The 21,387-nt window shown below is 34.3% G+C and overlaps 1 protein-coding gene across 3 annotated transcripts in view; it reads left to right on the top strand.

Annotated features, from left to right (window-relative positions):
- The window catches only part of LOC132549645 (uncharacterized), a 50,338-nt gene extending 30,338 nt beyond the window's left edge, over window positions 1-20,000 (top strand). For all 3 annotated transcript variants that reach the window (XM_060213598.1, XM_060213597.1, XM_060213599.1), the window contains 10 exons: window positions 90-185; window positions 4,049-4,179; window positions 9,151-9,242; window positions 9,854-9,938; window positions 10,776-10,847; window positions 11,637-11,732; window positions 12,469-12,627; window positions 14,084-14,179; window positions 15,341-15,575; window positions 16,440-20,000. In XM_060213598.1, coding sequence (XP_060069581.1) covers window positions 90-185; window positions 4,049-4,179; window positions 9,151-9,242; window positions 9,854-9,938; window positions 10,776-10,847; window positions 11,637-11,732; window positions 12,469-12,627; window positions 14,084-14,179; window positions 15,341-15,575; window positions 16,440-16,456 — 1,079 coding nt within the window. In that variant the 3' untranslated portion in view covers window positions 16,457-20,000. The remainder of the gene's footprint in view (window positions 1-89; window positions 186-4,048; window positions 4,180-9,150; window positions 9,243-9,853; window positions 9,939-10,775; window positions 10,848-11,636; window positions 11,733-12,468; window positions 12,628-14,083; window positions 14,180-15,340; window positions 15,576-16,439) is intronic.
- Window positions 20,001-21,387: the final 1,387 nt, after the last annotated feature.

The raw sequence follows: 21,387 nt of genomic DNA, 5'->3' as shown, positions 1-21,387 counted from the left end.
TTTAAAAATATTTGTTCATGTTTTTGCCGGAAGTACTGCGTTTTTTTCTCAAATGCACATGATGACGATTTGATATTCGTTCGTTTTAGGTATGTTCAAGGCTACGCCCTACACAGTGAACGGTGAAACAAATTTGTATGTTGATGGAGGAGTCCTTTGTAATTATCCCGTGCACTGCTTTGATGGTAAGGCATCTTTTTAAAAATATGTCATGCATGTGTTTCTCAGTTTGAAGCCTGAATAAACCATTGCAATGAAAACGTTCTCTTTTAAACGACCCTGTATTGAAATCTTCCTTTTCCGTGTCCGATATAAAGCTGGACATGTTCTATGCTCGTTAGTTTGGCTATTGGTTCAATTGGTGTTTACCTTGTTCTCAATTGTCAACATGACATTACTTGCTTGGATTGACCAAGATTTTCCTGTAGGTCATCTCCGATGAAGCTGAATACGCTTACTCTTCCGGAACACCCGGTCTTATTCTTCCTGTACTTGTTCAAGAATTTCCTCGTAAACCTTTCTTTTGGTCATATTTTGCCCGTCGAATATGTATTTAAGTTAACATTATGTCAATATGACGGTATTTTCTTCCTTGGTTTTTAAACTCGATCACACGTGTTTTAATTACTGTTTGACAGGAAGTTGGATTGCATTGCTTAAAACAAGTTTACGTCATATTCTATAACTTCATCTACTACCAAAATACACATCAATTGGCTTTACAATCATGGTGTTGGTAAGATTAACTGACACAGAGCAATATGAGTAATAATTGTGTACTTTGAAGCTACTTTGAAGTTTTATTACTTCAAAATCGTCGCCATTTTTTTCAGCAAACTAACGCAAATGTAAAAAAAACATTTTTTCCTGTTAGTTGTACAAATATTTTTATGTACAAGTAGGTTTTGGAACATTTCGTTCTTATTCCTGCTTCATTTGCTGCAGTTGCTTCGAGTCAATTCTAATTGGATCTCCTTCTATTCTGGTTTCCTTCGGGATGAAGCAGCTGTTTGAAAACGTTCATTGCGATGAAATGTTTTATTACAACCGACATTGTCGAAAGGTCAAGGCCGGTATCAGATTGAATTCCATTATTAATTCAATACTTGACTCTCGTTATTTTGCCCGAATCGAATATAATCTGAATATTCCTTTTTTTATTTTGCAATTATGTTTGCTTTTATAAATGATGCACGTTTTACACAAGCTTTTTATCGTACTTCGAATTTTATTAAGCCGAGCCTTCCATCAGTAACAAATCAGCATTTATTTCAGCAGAATTTGTCCCTGATTTATAGCGAAATAAGAAGGAACGCTTGGCCTGTAGAAAATCTTTGGTGATTGGTTTTGATTTTAACACTCTTCGAAAATGATAGTTACATTTTGAAATATTCTTGCCGACAGAGGTTTGAAACTTTTAAACCCATTTTTCAGTAACAAAGCTAGTACTAAGTTTGGATACCCATGAATTGGCTTTTTATCGAGTGATTTCGGTTACAGTGTCTCCAATGTGGTTTTATTCAGCCTTAAAATTAACCCTCGCCGTTACCGGCCATGGTAATGAGGCATGACTTTGTTATTAGTTCTTAACATGGAATTTGTGAACATGACAATTATCTCTGTCGTGTATATCAACGATACGTAATCCATTTATAAGTAAGTAAGTCTCAAGGTGATCTCAAGAAAAAATACCAAGCGAAAAAGGCACCTGTGTGTTACACTGATTAAGTTGTTCAAATATTACATATATATTGTATTTATGAAACCAGTGACGTAGATCAAACATGTCAACCGATGTCCCGGATAGAATTACGAAGTATTTTATCACTAAAAGAAATTATTCACGCATGAAGAGTTGTTTTATAGACATGTCAATATTTGAACAATTATTTTGAAACACCCACATTCTGAAACAAATTTACTTATATTCAACGATATTAACATTGGATTAAATCTGGTGTGTTCTCCTACTGTAACGATGACAGATTATAACTGCTATGTAGTGGTGACGTAATATGAGATTTTATAAATCTGAATATTTGAAATAGATTACATGAATACATTACACTGCCGCCTACTGCTTAGTCATGTTTTAGGTAAAATTGAAAAAAACACTGATCAATTTAATTTTAAAAAATTGGTCTTGAATAAAAATACGTCATAAGTCATCCGTACTGATCACGTGTAGGTCAGTATCTGTCGGCGGGGACATCGGGTAATAAACTACATCCTGCTATGATGACTCTATACTTGATTTTAAGCAGATTAGATATAGGATCGATTTGCCTTTTTAAACTGTTCATACTACGTATGTTGGCGTCGTGCTCTTATATTCCGGTTCGAAATTATTCAGAAATGAGCGTGGGGCGTTGGTCTACATGGTACGTATGCCCGGGTGAAGATCCGAGGTGCTTGGTTCGACACTAGCCGTGGAGGTTAGTGTTTCTCAGGAAATTGAAAAACAAACGGGTCTGCACTATCGTGGTTGTGTCCTTTTGAGAGACACTTCAACTGAATTGCTCTGGATAGCATGTGACAGGCATCAATAACTACAAGGAGACCAGCTTCAAGTGACCCTGGCTGTCACAAGACGATAAAAACAGAAAAATATAAATGTTTATGTGATAATTCCCTCTAGCATTTGGGTAGTAAAGAGATACGGTTATGACACATTTAGGGACAGCCCCTAATACGACAGCCCCTAATACTACAGCCCCTAATACGACAGCCCTTAATACTACATAGATTTACAATAACACAAACACTTGACTATCCCACCATCAACGATACTGATGCACTATGACCCAAATTTTGTAAGAGGAAACAAATTCTTCTAAAAACGAATATTTTGCTTTCCATACTATATTTTGATAAACAAATATTTTATATCGTCTCACATCCGCCATTTCATCTCCGATCTGTCCCTACCAAAATTCTTGTTATGGTTATAACTTATGACTTGATGTATGCACATGGAAATCCAGGTGTACATGTCTGATAGACTGATAGATCTTTGAATCTTTTTCATGATTCTTATAAATCATCTGAAATGTATTTTGATGAGATTTCATGGATATGTGTACGTGAAACATAAGACTAAGCCCATATTGAAACAAATGCCTTGTCTTGAATCTGGGTCATAACAACTGACCCATTGTCTGCTGTATTTGTCTGCCTCTGCAAGGCGACAACCAGTAGGTCCCTGCAGAGTCAGGTGTTTTCTACCATATCTACAATCAGGGGACATTGCATTGCATAGAGTGGTCGAGTGGCGCAGTGGTAACGCGCTCGTCTTTCACCTAGAGGTCCGGTGTTCGATTTTCGGTATGATATTGGGTAATCTGTCCGACCACGTGGGTTTCCCACGGGCATTCCTGCTTCCGCTATAGTAAAAACCCTTTCGCAATTCCATCCGTTTCAACGAGTGATCAATTTAAGTTATAAAAACTTATTTTGCAGTTGATATAAAACAAACGAAGTTTAATTCTAAAGAGTACATTGAATAGATCAAAATAGATCTACAGCCGAACTACAACACGTGGTATTTTTTCTTTCCTGTCTTCTGTTTTTGCTTTACTTTTATTCATTAATATTGTCCCTCCTGATACCCGACCTCACATGACCATGTTTCTTGTAAAGACGCTTAACCATTAGAAATGTTTGCATTTTATACATAAATTTTAAGCTCAACGTTCCACGTTATTTTTTACGTACATTTCTGAAAGCTGGATAAATGAAATTAAAATTCATACGTGAGAACAGCAGTTTGCATTCATACACTTTTATGATAGTTTGATGATAAATATATTAGAACATAATAACTCAGTTATACTGATTTCTTGTGTCATTAAAATTCCACATACGTGAGAACAGCAGTTTGCATTCATACACTTTTATGATAATTTGATGATAAATATATTAGAACATAATATTAAAATTCCACATCAGTTTTATGATAGTTTGATGATAAATTTATTAGAACATAATAACTCAGTTATACTGATTTCTTGTGTCATTAAAATGCCACATATAATTGTCTTTGTAACAGGTTGGTGGCTGTCCATGAAACCAGGCGATAGCTTTCTGCAAAAGCTGCAGCCATTGGAAGACCTACCAAAAAAGCTTGCCAAGTCAGAAAGATTCGGTGATCATAATGAAAAGACATTGGGTTTTCTGCTGGTAAGTGATGACTTATTTCTCTCACGATGTTTTACCAGCAATCTTAATACCAAAAATACGACTATTATCGAATTTGGACATGTGCTGCGATTATACAAAAGATTTGGTTATGATATATATACCTTCACCTTTGTGGTAAGAAACAATATATGATATTATGTAACAAAACCACTAAAGACCCAATATACGTAAAAATCACTATAAAAAACAAACTTTATCTTATTTTCCCCGTAATATATGTAACAAAACAGATACTTTCTTTTAATTAAAGAAAATAAAACTGACTGTTTTTTATTTAAATACAAATTGAAAAAGTCGGAAAATAAACAATGTGGGACCCACAATAATTCATACATTACCGCTCGTAGCGATGACATTGCGCATGCGCATATTCCGCGTGTGTAAACATGGCAGACACAGTACAGACGTTCACCAGTCGCTTTCTTTTTTTCCAATCATACATCAGGCCAATTTTGAATTCTTACGTTATAATTGTGCGTCGTATCGTTTCTAAACTAATTATTCCTTCTAATAATTTCCCAAAAACTGAATGTTTATCACAGGAATACCTCAAGACTTCGCAAACAATGTTTGTAAACAAAAAATTACCGTAGACATATCTGCATGTGCTTCCTCTATAAGTAGAAACCTCAACTCTCGCGAGATCAGGTCATGAACTTTCCGACGTCGTTCGGCAACAATCGTAATTTCGATGGCGGCGTGTTTAAAATGGAGGTGTGTTTACAAATAGCGAGTTTCAACTGCTCATATATCAATACTTTATGCACAAAGTCATGGTAACTATTGTTTGAATAACTTAATTTTAACTACATTTTAGAGAATATCTCAATAATTATGTGTGATTCTACACTGAATTTTTGGTAAATGTTACGTATATTGGGGCTTTAAGCAATTTAAACATTTTAAATTTCAAACACTAGTTCGCTAAGAATTCTTAGAATATGTTTACATATATTGAAAATATAATGTTATTTTACCTAATTGTATCAGTTATATAATTATGAATAATAAATTCATAATTGTGGCACACAGCTGTAAGATGATTGACTTTAAAAACGTCTTACATCCGTGATCTGTTTGTCCTGAAACTTAAGAATTAAAAGTTTTTTTCTGTGATTCATGTGAAGGTGTATTTTTGTCAAAAAGTAGTGTATTGATTACTTAATTCTTGGCCCCGTTGCCTGTCAAGCTTACCGTACTGACAGAGGGGTGAAGCGGACGGAAACTGTGGATGATCAAAAAGGAGCGTTAGTGATTTTTTTAATCATCTAAGACAAAGAGAGAGAGGGGGAGAGAGAGAGGAGAGAGAGAGAGAGAGAGAGAGAGAGAGAGAGAGAGAGAGAGAGAGAGAGAGAGAGAGAGAGAGAGAGAGAGAGAGAGAGAGAGAGAGAGAGGGAGAGAGAGAGAGAGAGAGAGAGCTGTGGAGATATATGACCAACTTGTGTAGAGCGTCTAAGATCATCGTACATTGCTGGGTCACGAGAAAAGAATGTAAAAGGATACTTTATATCGTAAGAAAACTTGAGTTATCCATTCACCTGTGACTCAGTGCCCATAGTGTGACCTCTTCAGTCGATAAATCACCGGGTTGAAAAACAGATTTAAAATATTGCCCCTGTGGTATATTTAGCGCGGACTTCTTTTTGCCCGTAATAGACTGTACAAACAGTGAGGTAGCATTCCTTTACAAATGGAATGTTTTTACAGGTAGGGGAAATGGGTGTGAAGCGATCGTCAAGATGTTTACGTACCGATTAATTGTATTAACTAAACTATAGAGAGGAGAGGGGTATGTGTATTAACTAAACTATAGAGAGGGGAGGGGTGTGTGTATTAAATTAATTATAGAGAGGAGAGGGGTATGTGTGTTTACTAGACTATAGAGAGGAGAGGGGTGTGTGTATTAACTAAACTATAGAGAGGAGAGGGGTGTGTGTATTAACTAAACTATAGAGAGGAGAGGGGTATGTGTATTAACTAAACTATAGAGAGGAGAGGGGTATGTGTATTAACTAAACTATAGAGAGGAGAGGGGTGTGTGTATTAACTAGACTATAGAGAGGAGAGGGGTATGTGTATTAACTAGACTATAGAGAGGAGAGGGGTGTGTGTATTAACTAGACTATAGAGAGGAGAGGGGTGTGTGTATTAACTAGACTATAGAGAGGAGAGGGGTGTGTGTATTAACTAGACTATAGAGAGGAGAGGAGGTGTGTGTATTAACTAGACTATGGTGTGTGTATTAACTAGACTATAGAGAGGAGAGGGGTGTGTGTATTAACTAGACTATAGAGAGGAGAGGGGTGTGTGTATTAACTAGACTATAGAGAGGAGAGGGGTATGTGTATTAATTAACCTATAGAGAGGAGAGGGGTATGTGTATTAACTAGACTATAGAGAGGAGAGGGGTGTGTGTATTAACTAGACTATAGAGAGGAGAGGGGTGTGTGTATTAACTATAGAGAGGAGAGGGGTGTGTGTATTAACTAGACTATAGAGAGGAGAGGGGTGTGTGTATTAACTAGACTATAGAGAGGAGAGGGGTGTGTGTATTAACTAGACTATAGAGAGGAGAGGGGTGTGTGTATTAACTAGACTATAGAGAGGAGAGGGGTGTGTGTATTAACTAGACTATAGAGAGGAGAGGGGTGTGTGTATTAACTAGACTATAGAGAGGAGAGGGGTGTGTGTATTAACTAGACTATAGAGAGGAGAGGGGTATGTGTATTAACTAGACTATAGAGAGGAGAGGGGTATGTGTGTTTACTAGACTATAGAGAGGAGAGGGGTGTGTGTATTAACTAAACTATAGAGAGGAGAGGGGTGTGTGTATTAACTAGACTATAGAGAGGAGAGGGGTGTGTGTGTTAACTTTAGAGAGGAGAGGTGTGTGTGTGTTAACTTTAGAGAGGAGAGGTGTGTGTGTGTTAACTAGACTATAGAGAGGAGAGAGGAGAGGGGTGTGTATTGTGTAACTATTTAGAGAGGAGAGGTGTGTGTGTGTTAACTTTAGAGAGGAGAGGTGTGTGTGTTAACTTTAGAGAGGAGAGGTGTGTGTGTGTTAACTTTAGAGAGTGTGTGTTATGTAACTAGACTAGAGAGGAGAGGTGTGTATTGTTAAGAGAGGAGAGGTTATTGAAGAGAGGAGAGGTGTGTGTGTATGTGCTAATCTATATAGAAGGTATGCTTAGACTATTACAACATTGGGACGTGAGTACATGTGTTAAAAATGTGTGCACCGTTATTTCTGCTCATGTACATACCAAATGTGATTCAGTGAATCAACAATATGTTACAATATGTTTCCTGTGTTGTCTATGAGGTGGCGTGATCTGTAGGGCAAAGTTTCCACAGCACATGTGTTTCTGCAGGAACAGTGCTGATGGTGGTTAGGATAAAACTCGTGATATAAAAAATTCTTCCACTCTGATGAGTTGAGACAAAATTTTAAAATTTTTCAGTGTCAGTTGTGACATTATAAAGTGTCATTGTTACATAATGGGTTGATATATAATATTCAGCTCTATTTTAACAATTCCTGACGGCTGTCGAGTTATTAATGCATCAACGAGTCTCCATAGCATTCCACTCGGTCGCCGATCACTATTGCATATCCTACTGAGGTTTATCTGTTCTCGTCAGATGAGATAGGTACACAGGATGTTACTCTTTAACAGTGTACTCAGTGATATGTCTATACTAAGCGTGTTCTATTCTTATCTACAATTAATGATGTAAATGTTTTTCTTATATCAGTACGAGATTGAACTAATTGCTATCGACTTCCGTGTTTTTGTAAACATACTTCACCGTATCAGCTTGGGAAGGGCGGATCAAATCTTGCAATTTTTCATAATTACTCATTATTATTATCGTTTCAAAAAGCCATATAACTGCAGAATTCGCTGACATTTTAAATATAGAATGAAAATGATATTTTACAGTATGACAGCAGTGGCCGCTGTAAACGTCCAAACGGTTACATGTACTTATTGTTATGATCACGGAACCACAATTAATATTTTCTATTATAGTTTAATTTGCTTTGTTGTTACTGCTTAACATGTGGTCGATATTTTTTAATAGCTCACCTGATCCGAAGGTTCGATGAGCTTCTGTCCATCGTCCGCCAACTTATCAAGAAACTTCATTTCTAGTCATGAACTACTGAACGGACTTAGACAAAATTTGTCAGGAACATCCTTCGGGACAGGGAAACAAAATTTGTATAAATGGTGGTTCTAGGCTGCAAGGGGTCTCAGGAACGGCACAACAATTTAGCAAATACTTTAGAATCATTCTTCTTCCGTAGGAAAGCCTGATTTTCGTCCCATTTTAGCATGAAGCATGCCTAAGTGAAGGAAACCGAATTTGTATAAATGTTGGAGAAGAGGGTCTCAACAGGCGCGAGAGAGCATCATTTTAAGCATCTTTGATTATAAGAATCAATTTTCTTTACCAGTTAGATCTATGCCCCAAGCGCGGGAAGAGCGGAGCTTAACGGGGGAAACGAACAATCCATTAATTGTCTTTATTTTCTGTAGAAATGCCTGTATTCTGTCCAAATGCGACATGTTTTTTGCTAAACCTGTTGGAGTCTTAAAAATATAGAGTTCAGAAATGTTTTTCCTCATCTGTAGAAGCTGTCCACGACATTTGAAATAAGATCTTAGTTTTATTTGTAAAAATAATTCATTAATTCAAAACGGCTTGATATAAACACAATATGTCTTCCCTGATATCCAATAAGTTACGCTAATGCGTTGATTTTGTTGGTACATAATCTTTTTTGTCGCTGTTGCATTACGTAGTAATATTGTTTATGTGGGAGCTACCCTTGGACAACTTTTTCCGATTTAAACATTTTTCTACCTTAGTAAGCATATGTAATATCATGATGGTTGTTGTTATTTATAGTTTTGAAATACTAAGTATACATTTCTGTTTCAGTACGCGGATTCTGAACACGAGATGTTCCGGTTTCTGATGGAACAAAGAATAGGAACGCAGTTGGCAGAGCTACCTAATACAAAACTTGCTAGGTAAGGTTTAAATCTTAACCCATCAATTTGTATATCTGAACAATTTTTTTAGGTGCGACATGAAGATACTCTCAAAGTGATATCTTCTCAGATGAAAAGTGCATTGAGCAGTATTAAAGTGTATACTGCTGATTCTTCGCAACGGCAGCCGTAAACAATGGAAACTTGCACCAAATAATTGGAAATATATAACAGTGCGTTGAGACTCTCCTACTTAGATCACTATTATCTTACATTGTGCTGTTCCAATACCCCTTCGTCCGTAACCATGATTCGTCCGTAATTTATGATTCGTCCGTAATCCATGATTCGTCCGTAACCCATGATTCGTCTGTCCTTAAAATCTTCACACAGTTTTTGCTATATCTATAAGTTGTGTTTACACCATTATCAAATTCCATATGCAAGTTTTCGTCGGAGCCTAATTGTGTATAATTGGTTTTGGTCTTTCAAAATCAAGATTCTTGGCATGACTGACTCGTTACATTACATAAAAACCTTTTATCTTAATACATGTTAAATATCTGTTACAGCCATCCATCAACTGCGAGCACAGTTATGATAATGTTTTGTCCATATACATCTTATATTTTGATTTAAACACTTTATAGGAAGAAGAAAGAAGAAAAGAAACAACAGGAGACAGTACACAGAGAGCACAGACGCGTGACGATAGCAGTCAACGAATTTCTGAGGGTAAAAGAGACAACTTAAGCAAAAATAATTTCCCAGCCGGATTTTTGTATTAAAGACGCCATGTTTGTATTTAATTATGGGCGTTCTCTGTTATAATAAGAGACTGTTGTAATTAGTTGAGTTTACCTTTTCATATTAAGCACAGACCAGATGATTTTCACGTGGGATATAAAGGTAGTTATTACAGACTTTAAACAGCCATTGTTCTGTACTACCACTTGTATGTTCGGCATTTTAGAGTCAATTGAGATAAATATTCACTTTGTTTAGAACTCTTCTGACCTTTCTGGCTCTTCGGGTCGTATAAGAATCTAAATTGCTTTCTAACGAGTACTGATTATGACCTTCGTCGTTTTGTCAATTTTTTAAATTATTCAGAAAAAAATGTGATGTATCTAACTGATGGTATGAATTCAACGAGTGATAAAAATATTTGTTATATCATTTTGGTCAGGAATCGAAATACCTAACTACATTACCTAATTTTGGGACAAATAAATCACCTTTCCTCTTGATTCCATGCGGTCGGACAGTTTCACCTGTTATATAAACTTGTGGCAATATGGTACATTGTAGATGTTTTATTCACTTTGTGTGAGATCACAGTGTAATAATGAGTATTTGAAAGTTTCTGTAAAGTATTAGTAACATCGCAATGTATTGGTGAATACTAAGTATTAAAGCATAGCCGAATGATCCTAAAATACGTCACAATAGCTGACAGGTTCAGTTATGCGTTAACGTATTTGATATGCAGCTGTATGATTTTGATCTCGATGTAGGTGCTACAGAAACATGACATTGATATACAGCTAAACGATTTTGATCTCGATGTAGGTGCTACAGAAACATGACATGGACGGAGGAGGCACTATTAACAAGTCTGAACTTGAAGCTGCGTTTGCAGATGTAAGTAATATCTATCTCGCTCTTAATAGTCTTAATACAAGTTTAGTTGCTTGATTCAACAATTACAGTTACAACTGTTGTGATAAGTTTTTAGATATTTTACAATATTGCCTTCTTATTTTACTGGTCTTTACAAAGATGTAAGAAATGTTTTTGATTATATATTATAGTTTTACTTTGTATGACTTACTGAACAAACCAGCCAATGCTTTTCCAAACATTGCATGTTACCACTCGTCTTTATAGAGCGGATGGAGGTTTAATTCATTATTAAATACAACGTATTCTTGCATGGGATCGTTATTGTTTTAAATGTGTAGATATGAAATATGTTTTGTAATTGTTAGTTTTGACAAAACATTTATTTTCATGACACGTTCGCCGTAAAATATGAGGTTTACGCCAAAGATATCAATGATATTTGCAATTCCTCTGAATGAAAAAGACACATTTTGGTTTTTTTTTTCATTTTTGACAGACCAGATCACAGGATTTGCAGTGAAATTTCCAATAATCTCAGACATTGCCTTCTTCTCTGTATACAAGCAAATGACTGATGTTTAAAGTCGAGAAAGATTCGACTTCACAAAGAATATGTATTAACAGTGAAAAAAAATACATTTGGCCTGAAAAACATGCTCCTTTGAGACTTCAGATACACTTCAAAGTTCAAACTGGTTTTGGATATTTACATAGTAATATGTTGTTCGTATTAAGTACGTAAAATAATCCCAAATACAAGCACCTTTCCATGAATTAAATCATTCATTCAATTATTTTGTTTTTCAGGATGAATTTTCTGAACAAAGTGCTGAAATATTGTTTGGAAAGGAGTACGATGTCCATAAGGCGTTTGAACTTTTAGATGAGGATGATGATGGAGAGGTAGAGAAATATATGATATTGGATATGATCTACAGAAATGAAAGATTTTCGTTTTTTTTATAGAATGTGACTGTTACACAGTACGTTTTCAAGACAATTATTTCTTCTTGTACACTAAAGTTGACTTTAATTTGTTGAATCCGTGACGTGAAAATGTTGGTCAATGAAATTTGTAAATCAAAAGTTTTGTAAGTGTTCATTAAAAATTCCTCACACCTTCAAAAATAAATGAAACAACTAGCACTTGAAGCAAGTGTAATCTTTTCAGACATATTTAGAAGTGTGATCGTGTTTCCCAAAACAATAAAACATTGTCGTTGTGTTTTTCATCGCGTATAATACATATTTAGTCGGACAGTTTCACTGTTACATTATTTCTAAGATTCTATAAACGTTCATCAGAATGAAGCTCTTTTGTGATCATAGTAAGTTTGAAATGACAAAACGTAAATGTTTATGTAAAGTTTTTTTCACCGACGGGAAGTGGTTGGACGTGTATTTGGTAATTATACACTAAATTTGCTCTGCAAATGAAATATGAAGTCTACAGTTTGCTGTTGAATATAAAATATTGGTATACACAAAAAGGAAGTGAAATTGGTACGTGAATAAGAATTTAACAAAACTGAAAAAAATTAACATAGACAGAAATTTTAACAAAAACACAACACGTGAGGTGAATTTTAATAGCCATAACACGCCGTCCGATTCAATTGTTCTTTTATTTGGTTTTCAGATTGAGTATCATGAACTCATACACTTTGTAGAAAACACGGGAGTGTTTCTCCAACAGAGGTATATAGGATATCAGCGAAAAAACATAGACGGCCTCATGTCTTTCTTTGATACACTGCAAAGCGCACTTCTCACCAATGTGAAGCGGATATTTGTACAGGTATATATCAATACAACAGATAAAATCATTAGTTTATACTGTAATTATTGTTATTTTTCCAGGAATTTTTCATGTTTTCGCAGGTTAAAATGAAATTGGCAAAATTATTCCATTGAAAATAAAATTGATCTAATTTACATTCTTTTTCATCACTTGTAGATTTGTTTTTTTCATTCGAGCTAATGACATAACACTGGAAATTTAAAATATTGGTAAAAATAACTTACAGTATTCTAAAAAAAATACTAAAATTGAGTCATGATACGCCTTTTAACTTGGTGTATCTAGTTTATTTGAGTCTCGTGTATCAGAGAATGGTGATGATATGCTGTGAGCATGGTGTTCTTCAATTCAGCCGTTGGTATGATTGTCCATTTGGGACCGACTTCTGCTGATTTAAATGACTAGTTGATAGCACAACGTTTATAATATTACGACACTGTTGATTCTTTAATAGTTCAAAGTATTTTGAGGATATAGTAATGTGTTTGGTAATGAACTCTCTTTCACGTTTATGCTTTAACGTGTTATTCATTTTTTACAATACCAGGTACAGTTGTCAAAGACTGTACAAAAGACACACAAGTGAATAGCAACATTACATAATTTAGAATAAGATAAAGTAAAGCCAATAATGAAATAAACTGCATCATACAGCTGTTTCGTCCTTCTAGGACTCGTCATTGATACTACATCATACAGCTGTTTCGTCCTTCTAGGACTCGTCATTGATACTACATCATTCAGCTGTTTCGTCCTTCTAGTATTCGTCAGTGATGCTACATCATTCAGCTGTTTCGTCCTTATAGTACTCGTCAGTGATACTAAGGGACTAAATTTTGAAGCTCAGTCGGCGACAAAGGAAAATTCAAAGTGATCACAAGAAAAGTCAAAATATAGACGGGGAGGTTATAGCAACTCTACAATTAAATAAATTTCATAATTTTCATACATCGGATAATCTTAGAATAGCATCAAGTTCAAGTGTATTTTCTAAACCCTGACACTATTCGATTGAATTTAAACGTGGCATACAAGTTACGGCAAACCTCGGGGGCTTAAAGTCCACCAGCAGTGTCTATCATCTGCTATCTTAAAGATTTGTGTTTGGTCGAATTTTCCATTAAATTTTGAAACAAATTATCTAACCAATTTTGATATGTTAGTAGTAGCTTTTTAATCGCACAAACGCATTCTCTGCTCAGCATGAACCAGTGGCTTTTAACAGCTTTAAAATACTCGTTTAGTGACCAAATATTACTACTATTAAACGAATATAAATATTCATATTGTTTATGACTTTGTGGTTCATGAAGTTATTTAAAGTTTCCTCTGCTTGTTTTTCGACAATAAAATGATACTGATCACCGTTTGCACCATTTCAATGCGTGTAAAACCAGTTTCTGAATCTCAGAACACATACAAAACACTGAATTTCGTTTGTTTGCATTTCCAGGACAAAGATCTCGAACGAACTGTGGGTATCAACACTGGTCATGTGGGTACATCCGATTTCAAGCTGGAGAATGGAGATCGTGACTTTGTGGTAGAAGTAAGTACCAAGTACAATAAAATAATTAGAAAAAAAAACATTTTCTGCTTAAATACATGGCATGTTCTTTGTCATGTCAATTTTCTGATGAATTTTTCTTTGTAAGTGAATCGGCTTGATGATGCTTGATGTTCATTTTCATACCTTAAGATGACATACTATATAGAAGTTCACCAAACACAAACTGCATTAAACATTCCACTACTTGGTAAGACTGTTTGTATTAATGACAACTACAGTGAAAATAATCTCATAGAAACTGTAGTTGCTAAAAGTTTACTTAACATCTAATAGAGAATTAATGGCGTCCTCTATGAACATCAGATTTACTTAGAGAATCATCAGACAGAAAACGTTTCCTCGAAAATGTGGATTTCTATTCATTCAAATAAAATGATGTTATTTATTGATTTATTTTACTTTTCTTTTTTCAAACCAAGTTCCCAATAAACTAAAGTTCTCCAATCAAAAGACGTTAATATTCTCCTTGCCTTCAGAACACATACTATTCTGTTCGATCATTGAGTCAAGCAATTTTCTGAGTTGTTATAAAGAAACCATATGGACCCTTGCATCGACTGTTACAATATGTTATTTTAAGTAATGTTCACAGAAAGAAGTTTATATCTTCATTGCCTTCAGAAAAATAATGTACACGGAGGAAATCTGTCTGTAGATGTGGTGCCATAATTGAATTATCTAATAGTATCAAGTTTTTGTACAGAATGTATCGTGTCAGGCGTTACATTAGTAGCTATTGATTTTTTAAAGAAGAGTTCCTCAGTTTAAGTTTAATTTTTCAGTGTCTGCAATAAATGAAAGTCTTATTCCATTCGTCTTTGCCGAAATTTTTTACAGTAAATATTTTAACGAAATATAGCTACATCTCATCTCATGTTGGACATGAACTTAACTCAATTACCATCAATTATTATCTGCCTAGTTGACTTCGATGAAATTTTTTTCGCATTTTGTTAACTTTTTCATGTATTTTTAATTCAATTAGTTTTGAATGAACTGATTTACCACCTCTTTGGGAATTGTTTTTACACAAAGGTATATTGAAGATTTCGCATTTGTACCAGAAATAATCTCATGATTTGGTCTCATATTATCCAATATATTATATAACACTCCAATACGATTCGATCATACTTCCAGCAAGGACGCAGGAGCATCACATCTTTCCTAAAGTACTATGCCGCCCATCATAAAAATCTGGCGAGGCGTTCGGAATCGTCCCACCACTCTCGAGTTCTAGAATCCAAAATATCCGAGGAATCAAATGAAGGGGCAAATGGCAATGGTGTTGATACGAACAGTATACATTTAAATGGCGTAGACGATACAAATGTATTCGACGACGAGAACGAGGCGGAAAATGAGAAAACGCCAAGTAATGTTATATTTGTTTTATTTGAGTGTATAAGAGGGAAACAGGATATGGAAGAGTAGGGCATGTTAGAGAGGGTACTTGGGCTGGAGTTGTGAAAAAAGATGTTGGGATATATGTCAAGGTAAAATGGAGATACCGGTGGGAAAAGAAGGCGTATGAGAGAACAGATAAGAGGCATATTTCATAGCACAATTTTGATAGAGAACGGACAGAAGCATATTTAAGGGAAGAATTCATTCTAAAAAAAACGACATAAGTGAATGTTTGAAGGTCAGCAGCGGACGAAGCGCAAGTCATGGATATTTGATATAGAGAAGGCGTTCGGATTAGAGGATAGTAGATATGGTGGGCATACGATGGGGAAAAGGGGGCGTCTCGGAAGATTGTTGAGTGTATGTTGTTTGATTTGCTTATCAATGCTTCAATAAATATTATTATATTTGTTGTTTGCAATTTTATAATGATTAAATGTTAGACTATGTTACCAGTATGAATGAGTCATGTACTTTTCCAGCCTAAACGTACTTCACACGTTTGCCTTTTCGTGTCAACATATCTTCATATGTTATAATGACGTTCTCTTGAGATTTAAGGGAAATTCTTAGACACAAAAAGTGCATCCTATGCATAACAATTTTAAGCCTCCTAGCATCACTGATATGAGCTAGAAGTAAGATGCAGTTTACACCATTACTATCTAATTCTAAACTTGTGTCGAAATGTGCCTGTCACTAGAGTATCTTTTCTACAATTGTCAATGAATTTATTCTACCAACAAATATCCGCCTTGTGTTTTATAAACATAAGCGATCATACGATGACATACATATTCAAAATGCATTACATTTCTCTTATCATTTTCAGTTTTGGATGCAAGCTAATCGACTGTACACGACTTGAATCGGCTAGAATACATCAAATCCAATTGATGGTATTAATGGGTCGGTCACTTTGTGTAATGGCAGACTCTTCCTGGCAGAAGGAAACAGGTGCTTCGTTGTAGCAGGGAAGTGATGCGTTTAGACGTTGGCAGGTTATTAGGTTGTACAACGTATGTGATATTTGTCTCTGGGTGTCAACAGAAGTCTTCGTAATGTATATTCTTACGTAAATGTATTTAGTATTTCAAACTTAAGGTTGTAAACTTCCTTACAAATGATAAATTTCAATATTTTCATAATCCCGCCTCTTTTTGGGGAAAACACTATTATCTATAAAGAAGACCAGGCGTGATTCTTTAATTTCTAGCTATGTTAAATACTTATTGCTAAGTCATTACTGCAACATTGAAAAACAGAGGTAAAAGGCCTAGAGGTGTGGAACATTTATGTAAATGACGTACATAAATATAACCTTTAAGGCGAGTTGAAATATAACCAATTGTTGAAATTGAAACGATGCAGACGCGTTCGGTGTGCAGTTTCGCTTTCCATACCTGCACAAAGAGAAGACTTGTGTTATGATTTATGAGATAATCGGTCATTTTCATTTTAATGACTTCTGTGATAATGGTGTCGTGTCATTTTATGTCTGTCCTTCTTTGGTCGGTACCTATTCCTTGATAACAAAGAAAAATTGATTTATGACGATGCTTACGAGTATGTACAAGTTATTTTTCACTTTCAATTTTAATAGAATTAATTTGTAAATATTTCACATTGAAGCAATGCAAATTATTTTGCATGGAATAACTTAATTCATATTTGAACCTAAAGCTTGTTCCAATTTCTACTTTTGAAGTATTGTAACATTTGTCTAGTTAATTTCATTAATTATCTCCATTTTCAACTTCGAAGGAGCATTGTTTTGCATGAAGCTACTTTATAAAAATCAAAAGTTCTTGATGAAGAATAAGTAACAAGTACGTTAGTTTTCGTTATAACATCAAAATATAATATTTACCCCTTTCAATCTATATGTTTTATTTTTTACTTTAGAAGCTTATCCATATATGGGAACTCATAAGGAGTAAAAATTACGAAATGACTGAAATCTAATCAATCAATTATATCCTAGAATCGACGCACACATCTGCTGTAGGAATTGATGGGATGGATATCCGGTAATGTTAAACAGAATGTAAATAAAATTTTAAAACAATCATTATTTGTTTTTTCATCGTTTACTATTATCACGTTTTTAGTACATACGCTTTTTATGTTCGATTTCAAGATGTTTGAATTATCTTGTATCCTTTTTTCAATATATTTAACTAAATAAGATGCCTCCCTGATTCCTTTTTTATAATGGATGGTGTTTTTTGTGTGTGTACAAACTTAAGAGTGTAGTTAGGTATGTATATATTATAAAATATTTACAAATCTCTATATTTATATTCCTTGAGATTATTTTGTTTATGCTAAGTGTGGACTCTTTATGCTAAGCATGGATTGGAAAGAGGAAGAGAGAATGGTTTATACAATTTTGTCCAATATATTATTGTATTTGTATTTGATTGTTCAGGTTAAGATGGTATATTTGCTTGGCTTCATATTAATAGCTTGTCTGCCAATCTATATTGGCAATGATACCATAAAATATGTTTTTTTTCTGCATTTTTTACATGTGTCGAAGCGCCTAATTTGTACGCTGAGATTAACTGATAACATTGTGATTGTTGATATTGAAGTTGCCTGAATGAGAGTTTTATTGATTTGTCATATATCTATGTATGTAACAACAGTTTCACGTTTGTCCTTTATACCTACCAGAACAAGGGTACAATTACTGTTTTGCTTACAATTACTTAAACTCAATTTGTATATAGCATGTACTTACCATTCCTCAAAGTCCCACGGAGTCCTTGCTTACATATAAGTTAGATATGACACAAAGTTGTTTTACAAAACATGCGCTGCGATCACATTAAAGCACAACCTTTTTTACTATAAAACATTTTTTTATGAAGAACGTCACATATGCTGATTTTAGGTGAGCTACGAATTTGCGTTTTTAAAATCGAAACGCATTCCTTAGCTGAGATCCATACACCAGAATGGTTCTTAACATACACAGAAGGACATGTTATATCCAGTTCAGATCTTGGTTATGATTACAAACAAACAAATATTTCTTTTTCTATAATATCAAGATATTCAACCTTTTTTTTATTATTTTTTTCTGCTGTGATCTCTCTTGATTAGAAACCCAGAGCCCCCGATTTATTCAGCGAACGCGATTCTCTCTTCAATTTACTGATGTGAGTTAATGTTAATCAAAATGCATCATTCTTACAATTATACAACATAATTCATTACGAGGAATATTGATAACGGTTTCTTATTTTACTAACTTTATCAAGTATGGAGAAAATGTCTCCACTTTTTTGGTTACACATGAAATACGGAACGATTACAAAAAGTAAATGAAACGCTCAACTTTCCTAAATACCTAACATCCATGTTCCTGTTTTCGGTAAGAGGTTATAGTTTAAAATTAGTATAGGTATAACGGATATGTCACTACTGATTACAATTTCTTATTAGAGAAGCACTCTTTGTTAATCTAAAACAGTCTTATCTCATGATTAACCGTAATATTCGAATATATTTTGGAAGATCAAACTCACATTACACCTGTTCATTAATTTATCATTATTCATTCACAAGATTGTCAATAAAAACGTGGGTGATTTTCATTTAGTAACTTTATTCGTTGTTCTGCAATTATTTTAAGGCCAAAACTTAAAATCCGGACTATTTTCCTTACATTCCTGGTAGCTTTTTTCTTATTATTGTGTCATATTTGTTGCAAACTATAAAAATACTCCCCCTTTTAAGGTTACATTCCAATAAGATTTGATTCATTCCACAAAAACCCACATAACTTTTCCTAATATGTTTACCACGATTAATAATGAACGTAATGTATGAAAACGGCGAAGCTTTGTGAAGACCATGTTCCAGAAGAGTAAGCGATTTCTGCTTCATCGACGAAACCGCCATGAAAATTTTGGTCAATCCGGTTAGTCTTGGATACGAATCTATAAGGATAATAGATGATGAAGTTTGTACGCAAGTTTTTCTTGTTGATATTGTATAAAAATTTATTATTATCACAAGGTTGTTTACCGTAAAATGATTTCCTGTGCACGTCATATTATGAAAGTTATGTGCATTTATCTCATAAAGGAACAATTTGATTTTTAATTAATTGAAAATCCGCCAAACAAGAGATAATATCAAAGATAAACCTATGTTCTTCAGTTAGCACTCTTTCCTGTAATTTGCTTTGTAGGTGCACTGTCATTGACATTATTCTTGGAGTGTTTCATGTTTCATATAACTCCGTATCGTTCTCAGCACTGTGTACTCTGCAGTATAGGAAGTACATTTTAAATTTCACATGTAGATATTTAAATTGAACACTATTTGTTCCAATCATGTGTATGTGTGTTTTGGATTTCAATTAAAAGGCAAAGCTAAATGTTTTGTTTGTTATCTGTGTATTGTAGTTGATTCTGTGTACTTAAATAATGATGTTTCAAACTGTCAAAAAGGAAAACTAGGAACTGAACGTTAATGGATAATTAACTCGTATACTAGGAACGATGGTGAAAGTAGAAAATCATATCCATTAAAACTGGAGGCGGAAACAGCATAACCAATACTAATGAATCAGTTACCAATACGGCTTACCTATTACTGGCAATTTCTTTTGGCTGATGAAATCAATCCTAGTGGAATATTTATCTACAAACATCAGCGGACATGAAAGCTTGAAAATAAGATAAATGAATTGATAGATCTTCTGATTGATGACATATAAGTGTTGATTAAGATAATAATTGTACAAGTGTATATGGTAAATTCGATATGACACTAAGTTGATAGTTTCAATGTGGTGTATTGCATATACAAAACTGAATATGTCACTACGTTTGCCTTATTTGGAATTTAAACTATAAAGTTGGGGTATTTAATGAGACTATTATAGCCTATTTGCTGGGTTTATTCCCCCGTGAATAGCCAGTGTCACTTTGAAGAGGTCATCATAATCTGGGCATGAATAACTCAACTTGTAGGGAACATCGAACAAAGCACCCCATTGTCTGTAAATTACCTGTGATTTAGGAATATGTATATCGCTTGTTATCGATTCAGGAAGGATAATTAAAAGAAAGCTTTATTCCTTGTTCCACTTAAATCACGTTTTTATCAAAATCTGTTTAATGTCAGTCAAATGTACGTTTTTGAAGTTTCAGTATATTTTTTCAATTGCCAAGGCACTGAAAGATCTTTCAAATTATATACATTTTCCACACAAACATGCACAAACTTTGAAAACCTGGAGACAGCTTGTTTATATGGTAGTTACAAGTACACTTTGAATTGTATAAAATATTGTGCCATGTTTCCGAAATACATCATGTATTATTTTTGTGTTTCTATTACGAAATAAGATTCCTAACCACTTACAAGAAATAACAGAATCGTATCACATTGAAAGCATTTTGATATGCATATGACTGATTCCAGTCATATTGCACTTACTGAGAGTTATCGTTCTTTATACCTTGTCTCCTTGCTCGTAAGATGGAGTCCTATTATATTGGTCTATACATTATCGAACAAGTATGGCCATTTCGAACCAATTTTCTTCAGTGTAAGTATATAACATAACGCTTCTGTTTTCTTTTTTCCAATATTAGTATCTCGTTTGTAAATATATCTTTCATGAATAAACATTTGTATACAGAAAATATAGCTGATACTGATACTTCAATGTTTAATAAATAATAATACATGCAATACATTTGATGTAAATCAAAATACATTAAGACCATCTAAGAATGTCTTTATTTCTATTTTCT

The sequence above is a fragment of the Ylistrum balloti genome, unplaced genomic scaffold (genome assembly GCF_031769215.1).
Source record: "Ylistrum balloti isolate Yb309-2 unplaced genomic scaffold, AGI_CSIRO_Ybal_v1 Utg370072, whole genome shotgun sequence".
Lineage (NCBI taxonomy): Eukaryota > Metazoa > Mollusca > Bivalvia > Pectinida > Pectinidae > Ylistrum > Ylistrum balloti.
Note: the sequence above shows the minus strand (reverse complement) of the source record. Positions and strands in the feature narration are given on the sequence as shown.